Genomic DNA, 18,726 nt, shown 5'->3' with positions numbered 1-18,726 from the left:
CCTTTTGGAATTGTGGGGCAGGGGAGTGGGGGGAAAGGACTCTGGCTTTGCAGCTCCCTGCCCCCACCCACGCACCCAACAACATCCTCACCCCCACTGCTTCAGTAAGCAGGAACAAAGTCCTCTCTAGCTATGTCAAACCGCGGTGAATGACCTCGAGATTCGGTCTCCTGGTGACGGAAGGCCTGTGGGCAAGAGTCACGGGGAGCCTCTGTGATCTCGAGCCAGCACTTCCCCTTGGAGGTGGGCTGAGGGCAAGCAGCCGCCTTGCGTGGGTCCCCGGCAGGCCGGTGACCTCGAGGCGCTCCTTCTCCTATAGCCCCCTCTGGTGGCAGGCCATGGGAAAGGCAGGTGCAGGAGGCCTCAAGGGAGGAAATGTATAGAAGCTGCTCAAGGGGCTGCGGGATCCCCAGACACACACGTAGGAAAATGGAGGTGTCCCGTTTCACTTATTTTTCCACATATATTTTTTGTCGTTTTTTCTTCTTTTTCTGTAAAATGTTCCGGTTCTTCCATAACTTATAAACATGATTTATGCTGAGGGGCGGGTGGGAAAAGGGATGGGCGGGCTGATTGGGGTTGAAAAGCTCCTTCCTCCGCTGGCTGCCCCTACAAGGGGGCCGAGGCCTGGGCCCTTGCGGGGGGGATGGGGACCCCCGACACTCCTCCCTGAGGTCGTCTGGTCTGGCTGCCTCTGCCCCTGGTGCTCAGAACCCCGAGTGTCCCTCAACTCCAGAATCCCTTCCAGGACCCCAGGCTCACTGGGCATGCAGCCCCGGTGCTCAGAACCCTAAAGCACCCTCGGTTCGACAATTCCCTCCTCAGCCCCTGGGTTGATGGGTCCCCTCCTTTCTGCTGCCCCTCAACCCTCAGAGAAGCAGGGAAGGGAGGGAGAGGGGGGCTCAAGTCTCCCCTCCATGGCCGGGGGAGGGGAGGCGGGGTCTGAAGGAGGAAGGGCGTGGAAGGCGGGCCCAGGTGGGGCTCAGCCGATGGTGAGGCCAAAGCCGCACTGGAACTTGTTTTTGCGGTGGTTCAGGAAGGCCCCGAGTGCCAGGGTCAGGGGCAGTGGTGGGAGCTTCTTCTCCAACGTGGCACCCACGATCCAGTTGCTGTCCACGGAGCCTGTGGGCAGAGCACTGGGTGAGGTGTGCAGGGTCCCCACCCATCCCGTGCAAGCATGCTCCAGGTACCTCTGACACCAGTCAGGCTGACTGACCACACTGTGCCAGCCACCCGGTAACTCTAAAGCACCCCGAGCATCCTTCACCCCAGGTTGCAACCAGCTCTTCTTCCTCTTCCACCTCCATCACATACCCCTTCCTCCCTGACTCTCCCCGTCTCCACCCTACCCCCGTGGAGCCCTGCAAGGACAGGGCCTGGTCACTGCTGTGTCACCAGCACTACCCAACAAAGGGCCAAGCACAGAGTCGATGCTCAGTATCTGTTGAATTTCTTCTGGGGATGTGCACAGAACCTTAGAATGTATGCGCGCTGCGTGCAGCTGCCCCTGCCACCCAGGAGGCCGGGATTACAGCTCATTCAATGGGGGCAGGGAAGCAGCAGCGCTGGAGCCTGGCTGGTTGCAGAGGGAGGGGTCGAGAGGCAGGCAGGAAGGTAGATTCCAGAGCAAACACATCTCTGGGCCCTGCCTCTTGGAGCCCCAACCCAGGCTGCCTGAGTGGGCCTGCCTGTGGGTTTTCACACGCATACAATGAGAAGAACGGAGATTGGAGGCCAGAGACTGGGACTAAGAGTCAGTTGCCCCGGACTGAGGGTCTGCATCCAGCTGTCACCGTGGAACCTGTGGGAGCCTGTTTCCTCTAATGTGATGGCGGGGGGACCCACATTCAGAGTGGGCACCAGTGGGCTGGTTAGGGTGGGATGGGACTGTGTCATGGATGCTTGGCCCCCGCCTGGACCAGACACATGCACCTCATGCCCTGGGGTGGGGCCCAGGAACGTCCACTCCTAATGACTGCTCCCGGATGATTTGGAGGCTCACAGAAGCCGCCTCAACACCATCCTGTGTCGGCTCCTTTGGTCTCTATGCCTGCTCAGAGCTGAGTCACAGCTGTTTTCCATGCCAGGAAACTGAGGTCTGTACCTTTGAAGAGGAGGTTGGCCTTGGGCAGGTCCAGCTGGTACCCGAAGGAGACACTTGTGTCCTGCATCCTTGTGCTGGCCTCAAACTCCACGCCCACTTGCAACTGGAGGGACCGGGAACAGAGTTCACGTGCCAATAGGGGGACACCCCAGGCACACCTGCCCCTGGCAATCCAAGCTGGAGGCACCACCCTGACAGCTGGCCTCTGAGCAGCTCACCTGGTCACTGGCTTTGTGGTAGTATGTGGCGTGCATGCCGGCCTGGCCCAGTGTTACTGTTGCTAACCAGTTGTTCACTGTGAGAAGGTTGGGGAGGGCAGGGGCAGGTTACCAAGGGGACCTGGGGGTCCCCTTCGCCCTCACATCCAGGAGTCTGGGCACCCAACTCCCACAGACCCAGGAGTCCAAGCTCCCAGCTCCCTCTGCCCTCAAATCCAGGAGTCTGGGCCCCTCATAGACCCAGAAATCCAAGCCCCTAGCCCCCACCTCCCTCAGACCCAGGAGTCCAGGCCCCCCTCCTCCCTCAGACCCAGGAATCTGGGCCTCTAACTCCAGTCCCTGGGCCCTAGGCTCACATGTGTATTTCCCAGCTAAAGACATGACGGTGCCCTCCTCCCCCGGCCGCCGGTGGTAGACCAGCTCTCCGCCCAAGGCCAGACACGGGGTGATGCTCTGGAGGTAATGGGCCACGAGGATGCCTGCAGGGAGAGGGATGGGAGATTTATCCTGGTTCGGTGGTCAGTTTCCACCCAGCCAGGGGCCTGGGGTAGGTGCCATCCCTCCTCCAGCCAGGGTGCCATGCCAGACTCAGGCCATCCTCAGACTGAGCCTGCTCCTCACTCCTAGCCTGTGGACCAGCAGTTCCCACGAGGCCAGCATTCACTGGACACCATTTACAGAAGCAGTCTTGGCAACTGATGGAGGCAAAGTCACTCTCCTGGTGTCATACCGCATATCAGGACAGACTCCAGTCTAGGCTCAGCCTAGGCACTGAACCACTCTACCACCTCGAGAGGCAGGACAGCAGGGTGGTTAAGAGCACATTCTGGGGCCAGATGGCAGGATTCAAATCCCGGCCCCACCACTTGGCAGTGGAGTGACCGTAGGGCACCATGTCCCGTGTCTGGTGTCCACAGGACAACCTCTGTGGGGTGACGGAGACAGAACATAGCCTGGCTGCTGCCATTACTCGCTCCTCTGAGGACCACGTCTGGGCTACCTGTCCCTCCCAGCAAGGATGGCTCTGAGTCCTGAGCACCTCCACCGTGGGGCTGAGCTCCTCGAGCCCAAGGCCTGAAACGGATTTGTTTCTGTGCCTTTGGAGCCGAGGAGAGTGAGCGGCCTCATGCATGTGGTGTTATAGGAGCGGAAAAACTAGGAGGAAGAAGGAGGAGCAGAGAAATAGGAAAGACACACATACAGACAGAAAGCAACAATAAGCAAAAGAGACAGAAAGAGGGGCACATAAGACTCCCCAGTGGAGAAACACACCAAGTGGACAGACACAAGGCTTAGAGGCCACCGCCCAGGGACATACAGTGCGGGCGGGAGACGAGGCTGTGAAGGGCACCAGTGCTGGGAGGACGCTCCCCAGACAAAGCCAGAAGCACACGCTGAGGACCTTGGCCCAAGGGAGCGGGGCTGCCCACGAGGCTCCTGGCTCTCTGAAGTGGCAGGGCTGGTGGACAGGCGCAGGGGCCTCCCGCACTGGCAGGTAGCTCTCAAGACAGGCCGATGGGACAGAGGGAGGTGGAGGGCTCTCGGCGAGGGTACTGGTGGTTGTTTCCTCAAGTGGCATGAACAGTAGGGGGCTGGAGCCCATCCCAATGGGCTTCTGAGAGCCAATTGGGCCTCCAACAAGGAAATTATACAAATCAGCTCCCAACGCCTATGCCTCTGGTCAGCATCACCCCATGCATTCAATTGCAGGGGAGACTGAGGACCAGGGGGAAAAGGAGCTGTCTGAAGTCACACAAAAAGACAAAGACTTCAACTCAGGGCCTCTGGCCTCTCAGCTGTTGAGACTTTCCTCCCACCCTCAAAGGGCTCTCCATCTAGCCCTCCCCTCCACGTCCCAGGCCTCTGCTCCTCTCACCCCAGGCTCCCCCCTGGTCTCCTGTTCCAGTTTCGCCCCCTCACACGGAGCAAACCTGACCCTGTCCCTCCCCTGCCCAGAACCTGCCATGGCTCCCCCAGTGCCCTCAGGAGATGAGCCTGGCTCCTCATGTCACAGCTACAAGGCATGGTGGGGCCAGACACCCTCCTCCAGGCCACAGGAACCTGCGGAGCTCACTTGCCTGCTGGGCCTGGCCAACTAAACACCTGCACCTCATTATTGCCTGGACCTGCCTGCTTCTCCCTAGCACCCCCTGGCCTGAGTCACCATCCCCATTGGGCCAGCGGAGTTACCCCTCTGGGTCTCCCTCCTTCCACCCTTGACCCCTAAAGTTAATGAGACCAATAGCAGCCATAGGGAGCTCGTGGGAGCCGCAGTCAGCACACGACCTCTCCTGCAGCTGCTCACGGTCCCGGGAGTCCTCACTCGAATTCTCTCAGCTCCGGCCTCCCTGGCATCTTTGCTGTTTCCCCAGTATGGTCCCCCCTCTGGGCCCCTCCCCCCACTTCCAGCGCCTTAACTCGCTTTGTCTCTTCTGTGACACTCACCCATATCCATGTACCTCCACTGGACAGTGAGCTCCAGCGGTTCTTAGCTGGGATGATTTCACTCCCCAGGGGAGTGGGGCAATGTCTGAACACATCTGCGTCTGTCCCAACTGTCAGGGGACACCACAGGCATTTAGTGCGCATGTGTGGAGGCCAGGGGTGCACAAATGCGGCCTGCTTGGGGCAGGAACAGGAACACTCAGGACAGACGTGTGGCGGGGGAAACACCTGAAGGGATGGTGACCCCCACAGGAGAGAGCTTTCCTTCTGTCCTTGACCAGCCCAGGCCCTCAGGCCTTCATCCACGCAGAGCCCTTGTCCTAGAGCGCTCTCCTCTTTACCCGCCTTCTAACAAATCCCACTCAGGGTCTAGACCCCCTGTAGAGAAGGGGTCGCTGTCCCTCCAAGTCAGACAGGGTTCACTGTTACTAGCTCCCACAGCAGCCTCAACATCTCCCATGTAGGATTTCTCACAATAGCAATGAGTTAATTGTATGATATCTGCTTAAAGGCCAATGTCTCCCCCACCGATGTGGGAGCCCCTTGAGGGCAGGAACAGGCCATCTCATCACCGCTGTGTGGCCCAGCACTGTCCTGCTCAGGGCTGGGTGTACACTAGGTGGTCAGAATGGAGACTATGTGGTCCTGGGTGAGAGGCTGCACCTTTGGGCCTTGCTTCCTTCACCTCTAAAACAGGGGCAATATAAACACTGACAACCCCCGCCCACCGTGGGCCATCACAAACATCCAGGCAGAGGGTGAATCCTAACCACGTGCACTGAAGACTGAGTCCTTCACCTACAAGGCGGTTGCTACTGTTGTGCCCCCCACATGACAGAAGCGGAAACTGAGACCCAGAGGGGGTGGAGCCACTACCTGGGATCACAGAGCTGGCCAGGGGTGGAGCTGCCTGTCTCCAGAGTCTGAGCTGTTAGTAGTACGTTAGCTTAGCACAGATGTGGGCCCTGTTCGTACTAGTGCCTCAGGGAAGGAAGAGATACCTGTGAGAACTAAGACAAAAGCGCTGCCCATGACCTTAGGCTCCAGGAAAGAGGAAGAAAGCACAAAAGGAGAGGTCAATGAGGCGGCGTTTGGAGTTTGAGGTGCCTGGTGCCAGACAGAAGAGCATGGATGCTCACGTCTGACTTGCTGTGCACCCTTGGGGAAGTTGGTTTCCCTCCCTGGGCCTGTTTCCTCCCCTGTAAGATGGGATAATGGCAGCATCTGCCTCGTAGAGCTGTTGAGAAGAATCAATGAGCCGTTTTCCTCACTGCTCTATCCCCAGCATCTGGAATGATGGAATGAAGGAGATTATACGTATGATGTGCTCTGGGCCTGACAAAGAGCAAGAGGGGCCTGCCATCACTATCACTCACTGCTTGGTTCAATAAGCATTTTCTGAGCACCTACTCTGTTCCTGGCACAGTTCTAGGCACTAGGGATACAGTGGTGAGTAAGACAGGATGCCCTCTAAAAGCCAGCATCCTAGCAGAGAAATGGGTGACAGAGAACAAGACAGTCCCAGAGGCAAGTGCTACAAAGACTAGGGGATGGGGCGGTGTGGTACAGCCCGCCAAGTTGTGGGTCACTTTCATCAATGTAGGTCTCTGTGAGCGTGACACGTGAGCTCGAAGTCCGAGGTGAAGGCTCAGCCACCTTAAGACCAGAGGAAAGAGTTTCAAGGCACAAAGATAGCGCGTGTAAAGGTCCCGGGGTAGAGAGAACTCGGCAGTTCCAGGAAGTAGAGGGAGAACTCCAGTGGCGCAACTAACCTGGCACCCCGTGGCCGGCTCTGAGCACCAACATCAGCACAAGGGATCCCGTTAGAAGCTAAGGCAGCCCACCCGCCTCCCTGCTCAGCATGCTCCTGTGCCCCAATACACTCCACTGAAGCCCTGAGGTGGCCCTGTCCCCTCTGACTCCCTTCTTCCTCATCTGTTTAAGAGAAAGGCAGATGATGCCATCAGCCCCCAGCAGGGGACAGAAATGTTTCTGAATGGCTCCCAAGGACCCTCCTTCCCACAAGGCCTCTCTTCTCCTCCTTGCCTGCTCTCCCCAGCTTCCCTCCTCTCTCAGATGTTGTGATCCAGCCCTTCCTCTCTCCTCAGCTCTGCTCCAGCTGCTCTGCTGTCAATGCTGTTGCTCCTTGTTATGAATTGAACTGTGTTCCCCTAAAATGCCCTCACACGCATGCGAAAGTTGGAAAGTGAGTAAGAAAGACCAGAGGATAACAGATGCCTCTGAATTGTGGTCCTGGCGAAGAATACTGAATACACCCTGGACTGCCAAAAGAACAAACAAGTCTGTCTTGGAAGAAGTACAGCCAGAATGCTCCTTAAAAGCAAGGACGGCGAGACTGTGTCTCACGTACTCTGGACATGTTATCAGAAGGAATCAATCCCTGGAGAAGGACATCATGCTTGGTAAAAGAAAGGGTCAGCGAAGAAGAGAAGACTCTCAAGGAGATGGATTGACACAGTGGCTGCAACAATGGGCTCAAACACAGCAACAACTGTGAAAATTGCACAGGACCAGGTGGTGTCTTGTTCTGTTGTACACAGGGTTGCTGTGAGTCAGGACCAACTCCACAGCACCTAACAACAACAAAATACGTGCTGGAATCCTAACCCCGTACCCGGGGATGGAAACACTGGCAGTGTGGTAAAGTGCTAAGTCTGCTAACTGAAAGGTCGGCAGTTCAAATCTGCAAGGTGCTCCTTGGAAACTCTTCAGGGCAGTTCTACTCTGTCCTCTAGAGTCGCTATGAGGTAGAACTGACTCGACAACAATGGGTTTGGTTTGGTTGGTACCTGTGGATAGGAGTCCCTAGGCGGTGCAAACAATTAAGGGCTCGACTACTAGACGAAAGGCTGGCGGCTTGAACCCAAGTGGTTCCTCAGAAGAAAAGCCTGGCGATCTGCTTCTGAAAGGTCACAGCCTTGAAAACCCTATGGAGCAGTTACACTCTGCACACGTGGGGTCACTGTGAGTCGGAATAGACTGGAAGGCAACTAACAACCACACATCTGTGGACGTGATCCTGTTTGGAGATTGTTATGTAACCCAGGCCTTATTAGAGTGGAGCATGTCTAAAACCTAACCACTTTCGAGAAATAAGAGCAGATTAAGCACAGAGGCAAGTAAGCAGGAATGGGAGAAGACAGATGCCAAGTGAAAATCTTTGAGGAACCCCGAGAATAACGCTCCAGAAGCCGAAACGTGGATTTTACCCCTGAGCGGACAGAGAGATCCTTCCCCGACAGCCGGTACCCTGAATTCTGTCTCTAGCTTCCTAAACTGTGAGAAAAGAGGTCTGTTAAAGCCACACACTCGTGGCGTTTCTTTCTGCTACAGCAGCGCTAGGAAACAAAGACACCCCTCTTCCCTCAGCCAGGGGAGCCCTTTCTCTGTCTCTGCAGCTCCAAGCTGACGTATTTCCTGGGAAGTCTCCCTAGACTCCTCTAGGCAGAAGCGATCCCTCTCCCAGACCCTCCCGGCTTCCCATCTTCACGACTCACTCAGTACTCGCTGCCCAAGAGCCTGCTGCTCTGTGACCAAGCGGGCGGCCGCGGACACACACAAACCCGATAATCGGCAGTGCCACCCTACTGGTGCACACACCAAACCCTGTGGAGTCATCTCCGACGGCTCTCTCAGCCTCCATCCGCAAATGGGAACTGGCTCCAACTTCAAACTGCTTTCAGAATCCAGGCACTTCTTACCCCCCACTGCGACGGAATCCTTGCAGTCTGTTCTCCGAAAGCCAGCACAAGGCATCGTGTCAGTCAGCTTTGTTAGCCCCTCTCCTGCTCAGGGTGCTCCTGTAAAGGCTCCACAAAGCCCGCTGCAACACGGCCCTGTCCCCTCTCTGACTGGCTTTATCACTTTGCAGCCACCGTTTCCATGTTCCTTGAACACACCCCGCGTGATCCTGCCTCAGGACTTTTATGCTCGCTGTTCCCTCTGGCTGGAAAGCCCTTCCCCCACATCACTACACGGCTCCCTCCCTCACCAACTCCAGTCTTGGCTCACATGTGGCCCAGGTAGTGAGGCCTTCTCCGAGAGCTCCACCCACCCCGCCCCAGTCCCTCAATTTTCTCAACAGTTCCTATCGTCTGACATCTTTCATTTATGTGTTAGTTTACCCACTGTCTGTCCTCCTGGAATGGAAGCTCTCTGAGGGTAGACTCAAGTCTCCTTTGTTCAAAACTGTCTGCCCAGTAAACATATGGATACACATATACATTTACAGGTACTTATACCGCGTTCAACTGTGACTATGGCAGCACTGAAGCAGCCCTGGTGCCACAGTGGTAAATGCGCTCAGCTAACAAAAAGGTCAGCAGTTCGAACCCACCAGCTGTTCCACAGGAGAAAGATGCAGCAGTCTGCTTCCATAAAGATTCCAGTCTCGGAAACCCCAAGTGGGAGTTCTGCTCTGTCCTATAGGTTGGCTATGAGTAAGAACTGCCTTCACAACAACAGGTTTGTCTGGTTTTATAGGTGCAAACGGCGCAGTGTTGAACAGTGTGTGTATACATACACACACAGGGAGCACACGCTCAACAGATACTCTCGTTAGATGAGCGTGGAGAAATCAAAGACACACACAGACAAAAAAGGGGAAGGGACAGGCTAGAACAGACACAAATACAGACAGAAAACAGGTGGTCCCTGCTCCCACCTGACCCCACCAGGAATGTCCTGTGTCAGCCCCTATCTCTCACCGCCCCCCTCCCCCCCGCCTCCCTGTAGCAGGTGGCTCTGGCCCACCTGCGGACGGCTCCGTGCTCCCAAGCAAGCCGAGAACCCTGTAAGTAACAAGGACCAGAGCAGCCCACAAGGACCTGGTTCCCGCCACATGCCATGTACTAACTCAGAGAACCCACTCAGCTACCCGGTGAGGTAGCTGTTGACAGGCGGAGGAACCGAGGCCCAGAGAGGTGGCAAACCTACCTAAAAGCACATTTAAGACAGCGGTGGAGCTGAGTGGGAACCTGTGCTCTCACCTACTGAGGTGTCAAAACCACTCCTGCCCCTGGCCATTTCTCAGACGGTCTGGGGAAGGGAACTGGTTTGGAGCACCCTCTTACCTGAGCCTACCAGGACATCTGGGTTCCCCAGGGTGACGGCTGCAGTGAAGTCAGAACCCCGGTACTCCCCGTCTACCTGCCAGTTCACAAACTTCGACTGCTGGGTCTGTGGGGGACACAGGCGAGTGTGAGGGCAGTCAGTGTGTAGCGTGGCTGGGAGAGCAGCTGGCTCGAGGCCCTCACTCACCTGGATGGCCATCTTGGACCTGAGGCCAGGGCCCAGCTGATGAATGACCTGAGCATTGAGGCTGCCGCTGTTGTCCATGTCACCCACCAGCACAGGGAATGCCTGGGGGGCAGAGGGCAAGGTTAGAGGTCAGAGGGCCAGCATAATGGGAGTACCTGAGGAACGGGCCTAGTTGAGAAGCCTAGGGTCAGACAGTCTCAGACTGGGGTCCCCTCCTCCAGGAAGCCCTACCCAACCATCTCGGCTGTACCTACCCTTCTAGGTTCCCATAGCTTTCATACTCCCTGCTGTGGAGTTGATTTTGACTCTTAGCCACGCTGTAAGACAGAGTAGAGCTAGCCCATACGGTTTCCAAGGCTGTAACCTTTATGGGAACAGACTGTCATATATTTCTCCTGTGGGGTAGCTGGTGGGTTCAAACTGCTGACCTTTTGGTTAGCAGCCGAGCACCTAACCATCGCAGCACCAGGGCTCCATAGCCTTTGGGCTCTCCCATTTCAGCCCTGCATACTCAGGGTTATTATTCTCTGGGCATAGGTCTGTCCCCCTTCCCCCCCACTGGACCGTGAGCCCCACGAAGGCAGGGCTGAGACTGTTTTGGTCACTGCTCTGTCCCCAGCACTGTCCAATAGAGGACTGGGCACAGAACAGGGGCACAATCAAGGTCGGTTGAATAAATGAACGTGAAGGGAAATAGTAGGAAGAAAAAACCAACCAACCAACCAGTGGCTATTGAGTCGATCCCAACTCATGGCAACCCCATGTGTGTCATAGTAGAACTACACTCCATACAGTTTTGCTGATTTTTCAGAAGTAAACTGCCAGGCCTTTCTTCCAAGGATGCTCCATGGACTTGAACCACCAACCTCTCAGTTAGCAACCAAGCACCTAGGCAGGGACCTAATTCAGTCCCCACTCCTCTTTTGCCTGTGTCCTGCCCCAGTCTCCTTCCAGACCCGCAGTGTTGCCTCCTCCCCTCCTCCAATCTAGCCTCCACAAGACAACCTGAGGGATATTTCTAAAGGATAAAATCTGACGTCTTACCCTCTTTTAAATCTCCCATGGCTGCCTGAGGACCTCTAGAGAAAGTCCAAACGCCTAGTTTTTGCGTTCAACGCCCTGCACAATTTACACTCAGCCCTGCCCGCTCTGGGTCATCACTGCCTGGTGACAGAAAAGGTTGTCATGGTCACCCCAGTATCACCCAGCAAAAGACTGGGCACAGAGGAGGGGTTCGGGGGATGTTTGTGGAATAAAGGCATTCCCCGTGTTCCAACGCACCTTGGAGAGACACCGTCCCAACCCCCCACACCCCAGCTGCTCTGACTTTCTCCTGATGAAGCCTTGGCATTTGGCTACATGTTTGTCCAAAGAAAGATACAATGAACAAATGACATAAGGAATCTCACCTCCGTGGGACTCAGCTGCTTTGTCCCCACGTACGTGACCCCGAAGTGGTAGTTAGATTCCCCGACTGTGCTGAGGGCTACTGTGTGGTTCACCTGTGAGAAGAAGGATGGCTGTGGGCATGAGACTGGGGGCCACCCTCAGCAGAGCTTCCCTCCAGCCTGGGATGGGACATACATGCCAGTCTGCCTCCCCTCTGGGAGAGGGCAAGGCGGGGGAGTGGGAGGCGGTGCGGGCCCTGGGCCGGGCAGGGGATGAAGACTAGGAGGCATGGCCTGGCTGAACTAGAAACTCAGAGAAAAGATGTAGTGGGGCACTGGGGGATGGCTACATACCTGCTACTTCACTTCTGCCTGGACGTTATGTGTGTGTGGGGGGTTATTTCTGGGTTCTGGGTCCCGAAACCCTACCATCAGCCCCTACTAAGGAGTTGGCCTGGCACTGTGTCTTTGAGTCTTTTCAAGCACCAAGAATGCCCATGCCTTTAAAGAAGAGTAAGGGGACTGTCTGTGCAGATGCAGGGGGATGGCTGGGATGACCTGTGGAGGATAAGGGCAACAAGGGGGCTCACCTGGAAGTGGTTACTCAACCCTTTGTTGACTATGAGTTTGACACCCTCCATTTGAATGGGAAACAGTTCTGGAGAAGAGAAATGCAGTCACACTCCACCCCACACACCAACTCTCATCCCTTCCTCCCCAGCTCTCCCTTCTCTACGAACCTACAAGCAGAACAACTGACAAGGCAGCCCAACCACAACCAGTAAAGAGGCAGTATAGGCTACTGGATAGAGCCAGGGCCTTTGCCTGCAAAAAAAACCCTGGTGCCACCACCTACTACTTGTGTGACTTTACCCAAATCACTTTCTCTCTCTGTACCTCAACCTCATCCGTAAGATGGGGATGCTCTCACTAAGTAGAACTGTTGCAAGGATTTTGAGAGTTAACGTACAAGGAATACTAAGACCAAGGGTCAATCCGTCTCCACCACTGTTACTATACTAATTCTTACAAGTCAGGATCCAGAAGCCTTGGATTCCACCCCACCATGATACCTTGCTGACATGGTGACCTTGGGCCTCAGTTCCCTCCCCGGTCACACGAGGAGGCTGGCCAGGCTGATCCCCGGGCACCTAAGGCGTTTTTCTACTGCTTTAGCATTCCACACCAAATTCTACTATTTGATCCCAGCGTTCTAAGCCCCAAACCAAACGTTCCACCATTCGATCCCAACATCAACCCCCAACACTCAGTTAAAAGATTCCAATGCTTCACGCCAATCTCCAAGGTCCCCAAATGACCTCCCCTTTCCCCCCGAGATCCAAGATCCGGGCCATTAGGCCCGCCGAGACCCCTCTCCCCTCACCCTTGCACTTCCGGTGGCACTCCTCGAACGTGCCCGGGTTTGGCAGGCAGCCGCCGGCCCCATCGTCCGCTGTCCCTGCGGCGCTTGCGGCGGCGGGGGCCCCGGGGGTCCGTTCCGAACCTCGGCCCGCAGCGGCCCCGGCCCCCAGGCCGCCCCCGAGCGGTGGCAGTGTGAAACCTGGCGGCGCGGGCGGAGGTGGCGGTAGTCCCACGAGGGCTGGTGCAGGCGGCGGCGGCGGCCCAGCGGGCGGCGAGCTGGCTGCCAACACGTTCCCCATGGTAGCCTACCGGGGAGAGGTCAGAGGCCGGAGGTCAGGGCCCGCGCGCCCCGGGCCCAGTGCCCAGCTAACCCCCACCCTGCTACTGGCCCCAGTTCTCACTGGCGGCGGCTGCGCCTGCCCCCCGCCTGGGATCCGCTCTCACCCCGTGCGCCACGCGCAACCGAACCCTATGCTACAGCCACCGCCGCCGCCACCACCGTCGCCCCGCCCCACCCAGCCCATTGGCTCAGCGAGCCCTGGTGTCCGCCTCCCAGGCCCAGGGTCCGGCCTTGATATTGGAGTCATGGCTGGGAGTCCCACCCACCTCTTCCGAACGTCATTTTCTGTTGGTCTGTGCTCGCAGGCAGGTCACAGCGCACCTCCTGTTTCTGCCTATTGGCTCAGGGTGCCCGCGCCTCTTGGCCTGCGACGCCGCGGGTTCCCGTGCTTTCCTGCCATTGGCCTGTCCTGCAAACTTTGCAACGCCCACTGACGCATCGGCTCCGCCCCTCTCCTGAAGAGTCCTTTCTTTCGACTCCGCCCGCGGCAAGGTTACCATGATAATTGGTCGGTTTTGGCTCTTGCAGCGTACTGATTGGTTCCAGCCGCCCAGCGGGCCGCTCCCGACGACGTAATCTGTCTGGCGCACTCATTGGCTAAAGTGGCCAGGGTCGAAGGACATCGGTAAAGATGGGTTGCGCGGCAGAGCTGCTAGACAGCAAGGTCAGGCCTCCGCGTCCCACCAGCCACCGCGGCAGAGGGGCAGCCCTCTGATCCGGAGCAGCGGACCGAAAACCGGAAGTGCCGGGCCTTCTCACAGTACCTGGGGAGACTTCTAGCAGGTTATGTGAACCCGTCTCTGCTCCCCATTACCCACAATGCTCCGTTACCTATTAACGCAAAAGCTGCCTTTGGCCCACCCCTTTCGCTACCCATCATGCCTTGTGTCATCCTGTCGCTGCAGTTTCTACCTTTGGTCCATTCATTCCTGTCCCATTACCCATCATGCTTCCGCCCCATTCCTTTCAGCTTGATTTCCCATAGAGCCTTTGGCCCATTCCTGCCTATTCACTTTCATCAATTTTCTGGTCCTTCTCCTTTAATTACCCATCATGTTTTAGACCCATTAATTCCTGTCCATTACCCATCATGCCCGCAACCCCTATTTCTCCATTATTCATCCCTCCGCCTTTGGCTCATTCATTTTCATTGCCCATCATGCCCTGAGCTCCTATTGCAATAATTTTCATCATTTTGCGTGTGGCCTATTCTTGTCATTTATCCATCAACCCTAAACCCATTTCCCTTAATTACTGCTATTTCTATTCTTCCGTCTATTTCTGTCCATTACCCATTAGACCGCAGGGCACTGATTAGTTTTCATTACCCACCATGCCCTGGACTCCGTCCTTCCCCATTCTCTCCATTACCCATCATTTTGCCTCAGGTTTATGCATTTTTGCTCATTGCTTTCTCACTTCACTTTTTTTTTCCCCTTCATAGTTTTGGCCCTTCTGTTTCTCTCTGTAACTCATCACGACCACTAGTCTACCATTCCTCTCCTTTACCCTCAAGCCCTGGGCTTCCCATGCATTACCCATCATGTCCACCCTCACCCCCTTATATCCCACAGAAAACGCAAGTCCTGGTCAAAGTATAAACTCATATTTTATGGGAAATGTTAGTGTACAAAACAGTATCAGGTCCGCTACCCCCAACCCAGGTGACCCACTTTGCCCCGAGAGGGATGTTTGGGCGCCCATGCCACTGGGTAGGGGCAAAACGACTCAGTAGTCTCCAAGGTAACAGCAAATTCTTCTTCCAAGGCTGGGACCATCAAAGCACACCCTGCCGGGGCTCACCACTTCTAGCCCTGGGCTGGGGCTCCATGCCCCATCCACAGGAATTGGGGGTGGTGGGGGCTCAGGGGCGGGTCTGGGTCCTGAGACTCCTGCCTGCAGGAGGGAGGAGAAAGGAAGCTCTGCCTTGGGCTGAGGAATCCCTCCATCCTTGCCTCCTTCGGGGATCAGACAGAGGTAGCAGGAGGCGAGTGGAGCTCTGCTGCCTGGAGGGCTCAGGTCTGAGCAGCAGGGAGCCCCCACCGCCCACCCCAGCAGAGCTATTGGGAGTTTACTGCCTGAAGACAAATCAGAGGTCTGGGGTCTTCTTCGGGATAGTGGAGGGGTTTGGAGGTGTCAGTGGGGAGATGAGAGGTATGTTTTAAGGTCACAGCCTTGAGAGGAGTCCTCAGCTTAGAGGTTATACAGAAACTTACCCCCATGACCTCAGGAGATAAGGTGACCAGTGGGTTTCTCTGGGTCAGAGGTCAGGAGTTAAACGTCACCGTGGAGCCACCAAGGTAGAAGTCACAGATGTGATGCATGTGTGTTAACTGGCAGTGGCCTGGCCAGAGGTAAAGGGGCACTAGACCCCTGGCAGGAAGCCGAGGGATCAGACGTACATGGCCCGGGACATGACAAAACCTTTGCCCTGGTAGGACTCAGAGGGGCTGGTGTAGGTCAGGGCATCGTAAATGGGATTCATCTTGTCCAGATAGTCTTCCTCCTCCTCCTCCTCTTCATCTTCTAACTCCAGGGAAACCCCTTCCACAGCAGGTGACCCCGTGGGCACCAGGATGGGGGGCCCCAGGCTTGTGGCCCCCAGGAGCAGAGGCCCGGAACGCTCTTCCAGGGTGGGCAGCTCATGGTATCGAGGCGTTTCCTGGGGGAGAGGAGGGAGTGGGAGCCTAAGGCCACTTCCTGGGCATGACACAGAATCCCAGTCTACCATTTGACCCCAAAATCCTGACTACCTCTTCCCATGCTAACCAGACCTGAGCTCACTCCTTGTTCCTCTTGCCCCCCAAGTCAGTACTGCACTGGGACAGTCACACAGCTCATCTCTAACCCGAAGCCCAGGCATGGGCCTCACCCTGTCAATCCTGGGGTACTCCTTTATCCCCTGGTCCCTGACCCCATGTATTTCCCCCATGACTTTCAACCTCAATCTTGACTTCAACTACTTAATCTTTAGCCCTCAATACCCCCTTGAACCTGGACTTGTCTTGACCTTGGTTCTTGACCCTGACCCGTAGACCACTGAGGCAAGTGCCTGTTGTATCTGTCGCGTCCCAGCTCCTAGCACAGCATCTGGCAAATGTAGATACTCAATCAAGCCTCACGGACCATGTGACCTTTAAACTCTAACCTCATGCCCTTGGACTTTTTTAGCCCTGATCTCCGCTACTGAATCCTGAACGTATCTCTGTGCTCCAAGCTCTGACCAGAGACACAGCCCTGACCTTAAGTTGTGACCTTTAGTCCTTGACTTCTTATGTCAGGGCCTGACCCCTGGCCCTTAAAACTCAGACCCCGAACCCACCCTCGTCTTGCCTCCAAGCTCCTACCTGCTCTGTGCATGAGACGCCAGCATCAAAGTAGGGGGTCTTGAGTGGACTATGCTCTGAGGCTCCCAGGGTGAAGAGCTGGGAGGGCTGCAGTGGGGTGGGAGGGGCAGGTCAGGACCACCCAACAGCTGGCCCCTCCCCAACTGACCCCCTCCCAGTCCTGGCCTCGGTGGGGAGAGTGGGGTATGGAGTGGAGGTGCGGGCAGCCCAGGCTCCTGGCAAAGTGCTCACCATCTCCAGCTCTTCCAGCTTCGCCTTCGGGGTCGGGGGCTTGTATGAGGGAGGGCCCTCCAGGCTGTGGGGCAGGAGGGGGGTCAAGTGGAGGCAAAGACCTGAAAAGGCCTCCTACCTCTGGGTCAGTGCGCATGCTGTTCCCTCTGCCTGGAGCTTCCTTTCATCTCTACCCCTCCCCCACCTGGTAAATTCCTATTCATCCCACAAATCCCCTTTCTTCCAGGAAGCCACTCTGATTCTTCTGACAGAGCAGGAACTCCTGTTAAGTGGTCACATCTACTCCGTACTAACCCCTTGGGACACTTACTGAGCTTGTATTGGAAATGTTATTTATAATGTGGGTCAATTGCTGTTCCCCACTGTGAGCTCTGTGAAGGAAGGAATGAGATCTGAATTGTCAATACTGTGTCCCCAGAACCCACTCTGAGAAATTCGGTAAGTACTTGTTAAAAGAATAAACGAAAAGGGCTTTCCTGTCCCTCAAACTTGGGATAAATTCCTTCATTCTACACACGACAGACCAAAAAAGAGACAAACCAAACCAAACCCACTGCTGTTGAGTTGATTCCGACTCCTAGTGACCCTGCAGCATCCTGCACATATAGAACTGAAGGGTACTTGTTGTTCTTAGTGGCTATGGAGCTGCCTAGTCCTGCGTCATCCCGGTGATTGGTTGCGGATCAAACCATGGCAATGCAAAGGGTTTTCATTGGCCGATTTTTGGAAGCAGACTTCCAGGCCTTTCTTCCTAGTCCATCTTAGTCTGGATGCTCTGCTGAAACCTGTTCAGCATCATCGCGACATGCAAGTCGCCACTGACAGATGGGGTGGCAGCATATGAGGTGCGTTGGGTAGAAATTAAACTCAGGTCTCCTGCATGGAAGGTAAGACTTCTACCACTGAACCACTACTGCCCCCTAAAGGGTGCTTGCTGTGCCTTTAATCCCCAGCTCAGATGTCCTCTCCTCCAGGAAGCCCTCCCTGACTGCCCTGGGCTCTCACAGCCCCCTCAGCTGCCCTGTCCCATCCCCATCCATGCCGGACCCTTACTATCTGGGGATGGGTCTATCTCCTCCCATGCACCGTGAGCACAGAAGGCACCACTGGGTCCCCGCACTAAGCTGGGCACCGGGGAGGAGATCGTTAGCAAGTTGTGGGTTTGAATCGACTAGGCATTTAAGACAGTAGTTCACACACTTCCCTGTATATCAGGACAATTTAGGGAGCTTGTTATAAATGCAGATTCTGAGCCCTTCTTGTAAATATTCTGATTCAGTAGGTCTAAGGTGAGGCCCAGGAATGTGCATTCTTAACAAGTATTTCTCCTGCTGACTCCAAAACACACACACTGGGTGGTGGTATCTGAGAAACATTTGGTCACAAAAAGACTTGCTTGCTGGGTGAATTTCAGTCAGTGATTTCAGGTCCCTGAACCTGTTTTCCTCTTCAAAAGAATAGGTGTCATTAGCTCTCCTCTGAGAATTTGTGTTCCTGTGATATATCTACTGGTGGGGAAACTTTTTAAATGTTTGTCTCACTGTTGAGTCGCTAACCCCCAAGGGCCTGGCCCAGAGTGGGCACTTTCTGAATACTTGTTGAATTATTGAATGATGATGTTTCAATGAGATCATGCATGTAAAATGCATGTCACCAAGCCTGGCACATAATAAGTGCTCTATTCAGACAAGTGTGGCTAGTTATCCCCAATATCCAGTCTCTCTCTTTCTTAATAGTCAGAAATTTTAATCAGGCACATTTCTAGCCAGCATAAAGACTACATTTCCCAGCCTTCCTTGCAGCTAGGGGCAGCCATGTAACTAAGTTCTGGACAATGGGAAGTGAGAGAAAGTGGCAGGTGGCACTTCTCAGCTGTTCCCTAGTCAGCAGTAACCTGCCCTCTATTTCCCTTTCCCCTGGGTGGGATAACAGGGGCCTTCAGAGCAGGACGGCCACATCTGGTTGTCATGTACATAGACCCTGACGGGAATGGCTCCAGCTAGAGTAGGGA

General features: G+C 55.4%; 2 protein-coding genes across 2 annotated transcripts in view; both read right to left on the bottom strand.

The window, feature by feature from the left end:
- Positions 1–443: 443 nt before the first annotated feature.
- On the bottom strand, positions 444–13,201 carry TOMM40 (translocase of outer mitochondrial membrane 40). Its single transcript, XM_003406486.4, has 9 exons — positions 12,820–13,201; positions 12,026–12,093; positions 11,457–11,549; positions 10,048–10,149; positions 9,861–9,966; positions 2,679–2,801; positions 2,323–2,399; positions 2,105–2,207; positions 444–1,122 (listed from the first exon to the last, which is right to left on the bottom strand). Exons 1-9 carry the CDS (start codon positions 13,094–13,096, stop codon positions 983–985), a joined length of 1,089 nt encoding a protein of 362 aa, XP_003406534.1. The 5' UTR covers positions 13,097–13,201; the 3' UTR covers positions 444–982.
- A 1,526-nt stretch (positions 13,202–14,727) lies between these two features.
- The window catches only part of NECTIN2 (nectin cell adhesion molecule 2), a 35,394-nt gene continuing 31,395 nt past the window's right edge, over positions 14,728–18,726 (bottom strand). The window contains exons 7-9 of the mRNA XM_010586907.2: positions 16,716–16,779; positions 16,485–16,571; positions 14,728–15,799 (exon numbers count right to left, since the gene is read on the bottom strand). Coding sequence (XP_010585209.2) covers positions 15,530–15,799; positions 16,485–16,571; positions 16,716–16,779 — 421 coding nt within the window. The 3' untranslated portion in view covers positions 14,728–15,529. The remainder of the gene's footprint in view (positions 15,800–16,484; positions 16,572–16,715; positions 16,780–18,726) is intronic.

This window comes from Loxodonta africana, chromosome 11 (assembly GCF_030014295.1).
Source record: "Loxodonta africana isolate mLoxAfr1 chromosome 11, mLoxAfr1.hap2, whole genome shotgun sequence".
Classification (NCBI taxonomy): domain Eukaryota; kingdom Metazoa; phylum Chordata; class Mammalia; order Proboscidea; family Elephantidae; genus Loxodonta; species Loxodonta africana.
This window is presented reverse-complemented; position numbering and strand designations above follow the sequence as displayed.

Bases quoted from the DNA above. Each gene is read 5' to 3' on its own strand.
- TOMM40 (XM_003406486.4), bottom strand. From the start codon at position 13,096: ATGGGGAACGTGTTGGCAGCCAGCTCGCCGCCCGCTGGGCCGCCGCCG. The intron at 12,094-12,819 runs GTGAGGGGAGAG...TCTCTTCTCCAG, and splicing joins GTGCCACCGGAAGTGCAAGG to AACTGTTTCCCATTCAAATG. The intron at 9,967-10,047 runs GTGAGTGAGGGC...TGTCCCCCACAG, and splicing joins GGTCCAAGATGGCCATCCAG to ACCCAGCAGTCGAAGTTTGT.